The following is an 11488-nucleotide window of genomic DNA, read 5'->3' on the forward strand; positions in this document are numbered from 1 at the left end:
AAAAAAAGTTTTTGCACTCTGCAAATGCCCCCAAAACGACCCATTTTTGACAAAAACAGGCGTGGTTTTTTTTTCAAATAAAAGGCATGAAATAGCCTTCGGGGGCTAGCAGTGCTCCTGGGGGGCCAAAAACGAGCAAAAAACAGCGCGTTTTTTGCAAAAACAGGCCCGTTTTTTGTCAAAAAATTGCATGCATAGCTTTATGGAGGCTTATAGAGTGCTATTGGGTGCTAGGGGGGGGGGGCAAAAAAGGCCCATTTTTTTGCTCATTTCTGCCCTCCCCAGCCCTCAGGAGCTCTCTGAAAGCCTCCTACAAGCTATGCACGGCCATTTTTGTGAAGGGGGCGGGGCTTTGGGAGGCAAAAAATTGCTATATTCAGTGTATAAGACTCACCCAGATTTTCAGCCTCTTTTTAGAGGAAAAAAGGTGCATCTTATACTCCGAAAAATATGGGTATTTTTTTTTAAAGACAGGAGATTACAGAATGCATATAGTTAGAAGGAAAGGTGGGGATTGCATGTGAGTTTCCTTCTGTTGAAAAGAAGGAAATGAAATTGTGTAATGGAAAAAGATCAGAAGATGCAGAGGGGCCTGACCTACAGAATTGCCAAGAGTCCGACACGACTGAATGAATAACATCGTCATCCTCAATGGAAAAAGCAGGAGAGGATGGGATGGAATGGGGATAAAGAACTGCCTTGTTGGATCTTGATGAAAGTCCAGCTAGTTCAACATTCGGCGATCTACAGAAATCCTCCCAACCTCAGGTAGACTGTTTCTGTGCTTGGAGGCTCTACCGCCCTAGACTAAGATGACTCTAAACTTCACAGTGTTTCTCAATCTCAACGTTAAAAGATGTATGGGCTTCAACTTCCAGAATTCCTCAGCCAGCGTGCTAGCTGGGGAATTCTGGAAGTTGAAGTCCGTGTGTCTTAAAGTTGAATCCGTTTGTCGAGTAGCGATTCCCTCGAGGCTGACAGAAATGGCCTGGGTGCTGGGAATTGCAGTATGTGTGGGTGACTAGACAAGATCTCCCCAGTATCCAGCACTGCCTCTGGAATTCTCCCCAACTGCTACCCAGGACTGCTGCAGATTTTATGTAGGACAAAGCAAGAGTGGAACGCCAAAAGGGCAGCCACCTCCCCACATCCATCCCCTCCCACAGCCCCGCCAGCCCTTGTGCTGCTGCCCGGAGTTTGTCCTGGCACGGGGGTCTGCCCGTCTGTTTTTCCAGTTAGCTGGCAGGCAGAGGCCACAGCCAAGAGCGGGAGGAAAAGAGGAATGTGGCGTTGCATAAGAGGCAGGCTGACACAGCGGGACCAGAGAAGGTCAGCAGCGGCCATCTGAGTCCTTCAGGCAAATCTATGAGTAGGGCACGAAGGCCGGAAGTTGTCCGCCTCGGAATTTTCATTGTCAAAGGTAAACTGCTCCTGCCTATGGAGATTCCACTTAGTATATAAGGCTAAGAAACTTCACTTTCTTTTAAATTTTAGCCAAGAAGATGCTGGATAGCTATTTGTCTGAAACGGTATAGGGTTTCCTGCCTAGGCAGGGGGTTGGACTAGAAGACCTCCAAGGTCCCTTCCAACTCTGCTATTGTATTGTATTGAATTATCTCATTAACGTGTTAATCGTTCCTTCTTTCATGCGAACCTTGCAAGCCACTCATTTCAGCCCACGTTCAATGCTTTGTATATGTAGCTGCTGTAATATTTTCCCCAAGTGAACTCCCAGCAAGCCATTTTAGAGGAGGGGGTTAATTTAAAAACACACCAGGTCTCTGCTTGGCTTCCGTTGCAGTGAAAAATGAAGGTACTTGCAAAGGAAAGACTCGCCTTTCTCCTTCTTACCTGCTGTTTTAGCAGTTCTCTGATTTCTCTCAGTGCCTTGTTCGTTTCCTTCATCTCCGTTAGCATTTGGGGCGAGAGGTCGCCTCCTAGACCAGAAGAGAAACGCTAAATGGGTTAAAAAGCAGCTATGAGGAGCTACGTGGCTCTTCTCGAGACTTCCCGCCTCATTCCTGCATATTTTCATAGCCTGAGGGGTGGAATTTTATCTATTGCAACCAATGTGGGCACCGGTTGGGGAAGACTGAAATTTCACAGCATAGATTTTTTCCCCCCTGAGCTCCTGCCTCAAAAGCAGGACTTGATTTACAAGTGTTCTTTGATTTATGATCATAACTGGGGCCAGAATTTCCATTGCCTTGCAAGGTGGTTGTTAAGTGAGTCACATCCAATTTTACAACCTTTTTGTCATGGTTGTTAAATGAACCACTGCAGTTGTTAAGAGAATCATGTGCAGTCCTTAAGCGAATCCAGCTTCTCCTACTGACTTTGTTTGCCAGAAGCTGGCTAGGAACAGCCAAATCTTGAACACGTGACTGAGGGGATTCTGCTATGGTCATAAGTGTGAGTGTCCGGCCGTCAGTCCTGCAGTCCTGCAGACCAGAGCTCTGGTCGTAAGTCATTTTTTTCAGTTTCCCCCACTGACTTAACTTGTCAAAAGCTGGTTAGGAATAATCAACTTTTGATCATGTGACTGAGAGGATTCTGCTATGGTCGTAAGTGCGAGGTCTGGTTGTAAGTCACTTTTTTCAGTGCTGTTGTAACTTCAGACAGTTGCTATATGAAGAAGGACCACCTGTAAAATGTTTAAAATCTCTGCTTCTTATATTTTCTTCTTGAGGGGAGTAGAACATCTAAAAGGGATTGGGAAAATATACATATTTGCCCAAGGTTTGCAAAATAATAATAATAATAATAATAATAATAATAATAATAATAATAATAATAATAATAATAATAATAATAATAATAATAATAATAATAATAATAATAAAAAAATCCAGCGAAACAACCGTCCGCTTTGATACAATTCTGTTGATGCAATAATAATAATAATAATAATAATAATAATAATAATAATAATAATAATAATAATAATAATAATAATAATCTGGCGAAACAACCATCCGCTTTGATACAATTCTGTTGATGCAATAATAATAATAATAATAATAATAATAATAATAATAATAATAATAATAATAATAATAATAATAATAATAATCTGGCGAAACAACCGTCCGCTTTGATACAATTCTGTTGATGCAATAATAATAATAATAATAATAATAATAATAATAATAATAATAATAATAATAATAATAATAATAATAATAATAATAATAATAATAATAATAATAATAATAATAATAATAATAATGCAGACTGATTATAAATTGCGGCACAATTCAGTAGCACAAATAATCCACTGGAATGTGTGCAAAAATTATAATATTAAAACAACAACAAACTGGTGGGAACATAAGCCTGAAAAAGTCACCAAAAATCAGATGGTCAAGATCCTATGGGATTTTCATATACAAACGGACAAAATACTGGCACATAACACACCAGACATCACACTGGTTGAGAAAAAATAAGATTACAATCATAGACATTGCAATACCAGGTGATAGCAGGGTCAACGAGAAGGAACATGAAAAAAATTGCGAAATACCAGGACTTAAAAATTGAAATTCAACGATTATGGCACAAACCAGCAGTGGTAATTCCAGTGGTAATCGGCACACTGGGTGCTATTCCAAAAGCACTGGAATTACATTTAAAACAGTTAAAACTTGACAAAATCACCATCAGTCAAATGCAAAAAGCTGCACTGCTTGGATCTGCACGTATATTACGAAAATACGTTACAACGTTCTAGGCCCCTGGGTGGGGCCTGACTAGTAATCAATGCCAAATCTGGCGAAACAACTGGCCGCTGTGATACAATTGTATTATTATTATTATTATTATTGTTGTTGTTGTTGTTGTTGTTGTTGTTATTGTTGTTGTTGTTGTTATTGTTGTTGTTGTTGTTATTATTATTATTATTATTATTATTATTATTATTATTATTATTATTATTATTATTATTATTATTATTATTATTATTATGTAGTAGTAGAGTAGTAGCAGTGCTGGTGGTGGTTGTGAAGATGTGTGGACTTCAACTCCCATGGCTGTCTGGGGAATTCTGGGAGCTGAAATTCCACACAGAATTAACCTTCAATAATTGGTCTCTCTTTATCTAGCTAGCTCATCTCTTTCAAAGCCATTTCGAAGTCATCCAGGCTTAAGACGGGACTAGAATTCACAGTCTCCTGGTTTCTAGCCTGGTACCTTAACCACTGGATCAGCAAATCAGCTGTCATCTTGCCGTCGTTTTCGTTCTTCTGCCTCTTTTCTGGTGCCACAATAATATCCTTTTTGAGATGCTCTGCACTCAGTGACGTTGTATGGTTCCTACCTGCCATTCTGTGTGAAGGGCAGGTCTGTGGGCATACCACACAACTACTTGTCCTATCAAAGCCATTTCAACCCTAGTTAGGTTTGGCAGCTTTGACCCTCCTGGCTTGCAAAGAAAATGAATATCTTTCTCTTACATGTGGGTTCCTGTTAAGACAAACACCTCCCTGTAAAAGCCGTAAAATGCATGTTTGCTCTTCTGCTCTGAAGCTCCTGAAAAAATCTGTTTCTCTCAGCCTCAGAAATGCAGAGCGTCTCTTCCAGCAGGGGTGAAATCTACTTACGTTTGCTACTGGCCACCTCCATGCATGCGCAGGACTGTGCGTGCATGCGCAGAGCACCCCTGCAAAGGTAAGCGAACAGCGAGGGGGGGAATCTGCTGTGCCACGCGATTTAGATTAGCTAGAAAGCAGGAAATCCTGCTTTCTAGCTAATATAAATAGCACGTCACAGCTGATCGTCGGAAAAACCAGTTCGTCCGAACTGGTAGCATTTTTTTTACTACCGGTTTGGGCGAACGGGGAGCATGTTTACTACCCGTTCGGGCGAACCGGTCCCAACTGGTAGCATTTCACCCCTGTCTTCTAGGTTACAAGGAGGCGATATGGCTCCATTAAGGTATTTATATCCTGTCATTTCTCTGAAAGCAAAATACCGTATTTTTCGGAGTATAGGACGCATCGGAGTATAAGACGCACCAAGATTTTGAAGAGGTAAATTTTTAAAAAAATTGCACTCTGCAGACCTCCCAAACCCTCTGCACACCTCATTTTTTGTGGAAAACGGGGCATGCAAAGAGTTTGAGAGAGGCCTGCAAAGTGCTCCTGGGGGCTAGGGGGGGGAAAATGAGCATAAAATGGCCCATATTTCGCTCATTTTTGCCCTCCCAGCCCCCAGGAGCACTTTGCAGGCCTCTTAGAGCCTATGCACGTCCATTTTGGTGAAGGGGGCAGGGTTTCAGGAGGCCAAAAATGCTGTATCTAGTGTATAAGATGCACCCAGATTTTCAGCCTCTTTTTGGGGGGGGAAGGTGCATCTTATAGCCCGAAAAATACGGTACTGCTATGGACACAGGGCAGATTCTAATTCTATTCCCACAAGAACCCTGTGAGGGAGGCTGTAAACTCCCCCAAAGCTGCTAAAAAAGTTAACAAGCCGGTTATTGCATTTACATGCAGGACTAAAAGTATTCAGGTTCCCCATTATTCTGGTCCTTTGGTTAAAATAACAACTTGCAACCATTTTACATCCTGAGGTGATGCCTTTGACATAATAAAACAAGAAATTCTGCCTATCCCAGGTCCTTGGGAAGGACTCAAAAAGTGGACAAAAATGCCAAATCCAGTCCAAACATCTGGCCGACTGTGCGAAGAACCGTAACGATAACAGTAAAGAAAAATGAGTGGGAACATAGAGCTGAAAAAATACTTTAAAAAATGATCAGGTTGAAATATTGAGGGATTTCCAAATACAAACTGATAAAAGTTTGGACTCAGAACCCACCGGATTTAACTGCGCTTGAAAGGAAGAAAGGGGGGATAATTAATGAGGCATTAGCAGGAGAAGATAAAGAATGAGAGAAGATTGCAAAGTTAGATCTGAAAATCAAAACTGAGAGATCATGGCGTAAAATAGAGATGGGGGTCGGCCATGCCAAAATTTAGAAAATATTAGAAACTCTGCACACTGACAAAATGTCCATTGGTAATTACAAAAGACTTCACACTGCCTGGATCCTCACATAAACTACGCCGATACATTACAACATAGTTGTATGAGAAGAGCTGAATGCGTATGAAGGCCAATGCCAGCTAAAGGACGGGTTGTGTTTACACTGCTGTGAACAGACAATAATATGGTTATTTAGCTTGCAACTGCAGAAAATGGACTAATTCAGGAACCTGCGGTATACATGTAATCCAGAAAGACTGGCCTATGGACACTCGGGCACTTTTCTTTCAGGAATAAATTAGATCTGATATTGAAAAGCCTCCTTAGAAAGAGTCAATATTTTTTTTACAGGATTTTTATTTGCAGAAGACATTTCATTTGGTTCTGATCTAACCCACTTGGTCTGGGTTTGTGCCTGCATACGAACTAACGTCTGAAGAAACTCAAGTTAGCAATAGGCAAAAATGGACACCGTAATGGCGCGTTGCGTTTACTAAACCAATGTTTCTCAACTTGGGAACCTGAAGAGGTGGGTCCCAAACGTGCTTTTCTCAAGAGGCAACCTGACTTTCTGCTTTTTCTTTGAAGATGTTTTGCTTCTCATCCAGGAAGTTTCTTCAGCTGATTTTGAAGTGTTTCTGTAACTTGTGACACCCCACCCCACAAAAAAACCCCACCCATTAGCCCTTCTAGCATTGATGATGTTACCTAGCTGAGTATTCCCAAAGATGCTTTTTCAAAAGGCAACTAGACTTTGCTTTTGCTTTGCCTCTTCACAGTAGGGACAAAATCAAACAGGGAGTGTGGGAATCGTCAAGATATCTAAATGACCTGATCTTCCCAAAACGAAGAATAGCTTTCTTCAGAGCTAGATTTAACATTCTTCCTTCAGCACTCCTCCAGGGCAGGTATAAAAGAACACCAATAGCAGAACAGGTTTGTATATGTGGTAAAGGAGAAGTTGAAGATATCCCACATGTTCTATTACACTGTGAGCTATAAAGAGTTTGTAGATCTGCATATATTCTCCCCTTATTAGAGAGATTGCCAGGGAGGGCAGAGAAGTTTTGTGTAGGCTTTCTCCTCCAGGACACAAACCCAGCTACCACGTATGCAGTGGCAAAATTCTGTGTTGCTGCAATGTCCACAAGAAAATAATTGCTTACAGAAGTATAGTTGTCATCTTGTACCAATTATTTGGACAGATCTCTAACAATTCCTGGACCATTGTATTTACTCCCATACTTATCGGCTTTTTACCCACGTAAACCAGGGAGTGACCTGAACAATTTGAGAACACGTATGTTATTATCCACTTTTAACGTCAATAATTTTTAATTGACCTAGTTACTTGCGGGATCGCATCCTGCCCCATACATCCCTGCGACCAATTCGCTCTCACAGAGAGGGACTCCTCCGGGTGCCGTCCACTAAGCAGTGCCAGAGGGCGGCGCCCAGGAGCAAGCCTTCTCTGTGATGGGCCCAGCCCTCTGGAATGACCTCCCCCCCGACATTAGGACTACTACTGATCTCCGCTCCTTCCGCAAGAAACTCAAGAGCCACCTGTTCCAACTAGCCGGCCTGGCTCAACTATAGCTCTATCTTCTAATCCCCCTGGCAATTTTAAATTTTAGGGTATTTTAATGTTTTTTAACACACTTATTACTGTGTTATTTTATGAATTGTAATAATTGATGTTGTGAGTTTTTTATACCTCCTCCGTGCAACATGTGATATGTTTTTTATTGTACGCCGCCCCGAGTCCCTTCGAGGAGAGGGAGTGGCTTATAAGTCTAATAAAATAAAATAAAATAAATAAATAAATATATATATTTTAATATCAGTACTTTTTAATATATTGTAAAAAGTAATGTGTACTGCTGGTCTTTGACTGTAATAAAGATTTATACTATACTTTGCTTTTGCTAGAAGTTGTTTCATTTCTCATCCAAGAAGCTTCTTCAGTTCAGTTCAGTTTGCTTCTTGGATAAACAGCGAAATGTCTTCAAGAAAAACTAGAAAGTCCAGTTGAAAAAGCATCTTTGGAACAACCACAACTTAGATGGCTGAGGATCTCCATGGACACTTGAAGAGGTGCGTATTTCAACTCCAGCCGGCTTCTGAGAGTTGAAGTCCACACCTCTTAAAGTTCCTAAGGTTGAGAAACATTCTATAGATAGTCCTCACCTTACAATCATTTGTTTAGCGACTGCTCGAAGTCACAACGGCACTGAAGAAAGTGACTTATGGCCAGTCCTTGCACGTATAACCATCAGAGCCTCTCCATGGTCACGTGACCAAAATCCAGGTGCTTGGCAACTGGCATGCAATTACGACAGTTGTGATCGCCATTTGCGACCTTCCCAGCCGGCTTCCGACCAGCAAAGTCAATGGGGGAAGCCGGATTCTCTTAATGACTGCATGATTCACTTAACAACTGCAGGGATTTGCTTCACAGCTGTGGCAGAAAATGCCATAAAACTGGGTGTGGCTCATGTAACGGCCACCTTGCTTAGCAATGGAAATTCTGATTCCAATTGTGGTCCTAAGACAAGGACTAACGTGTACAACCTGATCAGGAGGGTATAAGGTCTTTGCCTTGAGCAAGGGGTTGGACTAGATGACCCACAAGGTCCCTTCCAACTCTGCTAATCTGACTACTACATCAATAGTTTGCCTGGTTGTGTGTTTTCTCAATTTCCAAGAAACATGACCACCAAATCTTGTAGCAAGGGGTTCCATGGTCCATGGAATAAGATAAGGAAAATAGGAACAATCTTTTTTCTCTGCTTTCCATTTCTAAATTTCATTCAATTCTTATTTCTGCCCAAATCTGGATTAATTTCCATTAATTAATTAATTGCCTACAATTTTTGTAGGTACGGGAGTTGTAAAGAGAGAGAAAAAATGTTAGACTATGTAGTTGTATATAATCATTAACGATACTTACATTGTAGCACATAAGTTGTTCATTAGGTATATACAATTAAATATTGTGTGGCCATAAAGTATAACAAAAGTACATGATTGAAAACTCAAAAGTTTAACTTGAGAACAAAGCATAAGGCTTCTGCCACACTTTGAAGAGCCAAATCATAAACTTAAGATATCAGCGAGAGAAGCTACAGCGTCCTGCTTTAAATATATTTACTTGCCAGCTTAAAGCATGTCTGTAAAACTCGGAATCAATAAAACAGCAGCAGAATTTTCTTATTAAATTTTCTTATTAAACAAGCAAATAGAAAAAAAAAAAGACCAACCACCAGAAAGGACAGATTTATAGTTCACAGCCTGGAAATTTGAAATTGTTTTCTAAAATTAAGCCCTGGAAGGGACATCAGAGGTCTTCTAGTCCCACTCCTTGCTCAAGGCAGAGACCTATGCCATCCTGATCAAATGATGGTCCAGTCTGTTTTTGAAAGCCTCCAGTGATGGAACACACACAAGGAAGCAAATTGTTCCATTGATTAATTGTCCTCACTGTCAAAAAACAATTCCAGGCTGGATTTTAATTAACAAACCTCTTCCCGTTATTTCTTGACTTGTCCTCTGCTTTGGACAATAATTTGATCCCCTCATCTGTGACAATCTCTCAAGTACTGGACAGCGATGCCCCTAATCCCTTCTCTTTGATAAAAGCTAGACTAGAAGACCTCCATGGTCCCTTTCCAGCCCTATGATTCTATGTTCTACAATTGAATTCGACTTACCTCTCCCACCAGGCATTTGACCTGATGTATAAGAGACGAAGGCCAGCAGGCAAAGAAAAACTCCGATGTTCCTCATTTTCAGAGCTTATGAAACTTAAGGGTGGCCCCTGTACCTTTTTAAATATTCTCTCCCCCCTCCCCCCCCTTGTGCTTAAAAAAAAGATTTGGAATTAGTAAACCTGAATAGTTCACCTCTGCTGCCCCCGTCAAGAGTTTTGTGGTTTGCTATTTATGAAGCTGCATTCCGCTCAACTGAAGTTTTCTCCCTTCTGATGTAGGAGACGTCATTTCTGGCTCTTGGGGTTTTTTGGGGGGGGTGGGGGAGAAAAAGAGAGACAGAGAATTTGTTAGAAAAATAAACAGAATGAGAAAAGCATTAGGAAAATGGCCTGCATTGATTACGCTGTGCATGTACAGGGAAGGGGGGGGGGGAGTGATGTATGGCATTGCAATTGAATTCCAGACAGACATCAAGAAAAACTCTTTCTGAATTACAGCAGTTTTTAAAAATATATATAATGAAGTTTTTCTTCCATAGCAACCCTCTGCAGCATTTTCCTCCCCAAATAACCTCATTCGCTCTCTGTTCTTCATCTGCTGTTTCAGGATGGGCTGAACAGAACAGAATAACAAAGTTGGAAGGGACCTTGGAGGTCTTCTAGTCCAACCCTCTGCTCAGGCAGGAAACCCTACACCACTTCAGACAAATGGTTATCCAATCGCTTCTTGAAAACCTGCAGAAATCCACAACTCCTGGAGGCAAGTTGTTCCACTGATTAATTGTTCTAACTCAAGGAAATTTCTCCTTAGTTCTAGGTTGGTTTTTCTCCTTGATAAGTTTCCACCCATTGCTTCTTGTCCTGCCTTCAGGTGCTTTGGAGAATAGGCTGACTCCCTCTTCCTTGTGGCAGCCCTTCAAATATTGGAAGACTCTATCATGTCACTCCTACTTCTTCTTTTCATTAAACTAGACATACCCAATTCCAGCAACCGTTCTTTGTATGTTTTAGCCTCTAGTCTCCTAATCACCTTTGTTGCTCTTCTCTGCACTCTTTCTAGAGTCTCCACATCTTTTTTACATCGTGGTGACCAGAACTGAATGCAGTATTCCAAGTGTGGCCTTACCAAGGCATTATAAAGTGGTATTAACACTTCACTTGATCTTGATTCTATCCCTCTGTTGATGCAGCCTAGAAGAACTGTGTTGGCTTTTTTAGCAGCTGCAGCACACAGCTGGCTCATATTTAAGTCGTTGTCGATCCAATATCCCTCCTGCAGTTACTACTATTGAGTGAGATACCACCTATATACTATGCATTCGTTTTTTCTTACCTAAATGTAGAACTTTACCTTTTTTTACCATTGAATTTCATTTTGTTAGATAGCACCCAATGTTCAAGTCTGTCAATACCCTTCTGTATCTTAAGACTGTCTTTTGGATTGTTGTCTATTCCTGCCATCTTCAGTGTTATCTGATCTCTCCCATTAAACTGTCTTCTCAACATGGACTTCAACTCCCAAAATTTCTCAGCCAGCTATGGGGAGTTGAAGTCCACCCAACTTAAATCTTCCAGGATTGAGAAACATTGCTCTAAAGCAGGGGTGTCCAAACTTGGGAACTTTAAGACTTGTGGACTTCAACTCCCAGAATTCCCCAGCCAGCATGGCTGGCTGGGGAATTCTGGGAGTTGAAGTCCACAAGTCTTAAAGTTCCCAAGTTTGGACACCCCTGCTCTAAAGTATATGAACATCTCTTGTTTGTTTTAATCAAGTTGGTAAGGTTGACAAAC

The 11488-nt window shown here is 41.1% G+C and overlaps 1 protein-coding gene across 1 annotated transcript in view; it reads right to left on the reverse strand.

Moving 5' to 3' along the window:
• Window positions 1-9816, reverse strand: part of COMP (cartilage oligomeric matrix protein) — a 52400-nt gene extending 42584 nt beyond the window's left edge. Inside the window, exons 1-2 of the mRNA XM_081958681.1 lie at window positions 9699-9816; window positions 1852-1937 (exon numbers count right to left, since the gene is read on the reverse strand). Of these exons, the coding sequence (XP_081814807.1) occupies window positions 1852-1937; window positions 9699-9774 (162 nt within the window). The 5' untranslated portion in view covers window positions 9775-9816. The remainder of the gene's footprint in view (window positions 1-1851; window positions 1938-9698) is intronic.
• Between the last annotated feature and the right edge of the window lie 1672 nt (window positions 9817-11488).

Source organism: Natrix helvetica (assembly GCF_964273705.1).
Source record: "Natrix helvetica genome assembly, chromosome: 1".
NCBI lineage: Eukaryota > Metazoa > Chordata > Lepidosauria > Squamata > Natricidae > Natrix > Natrix helvetica.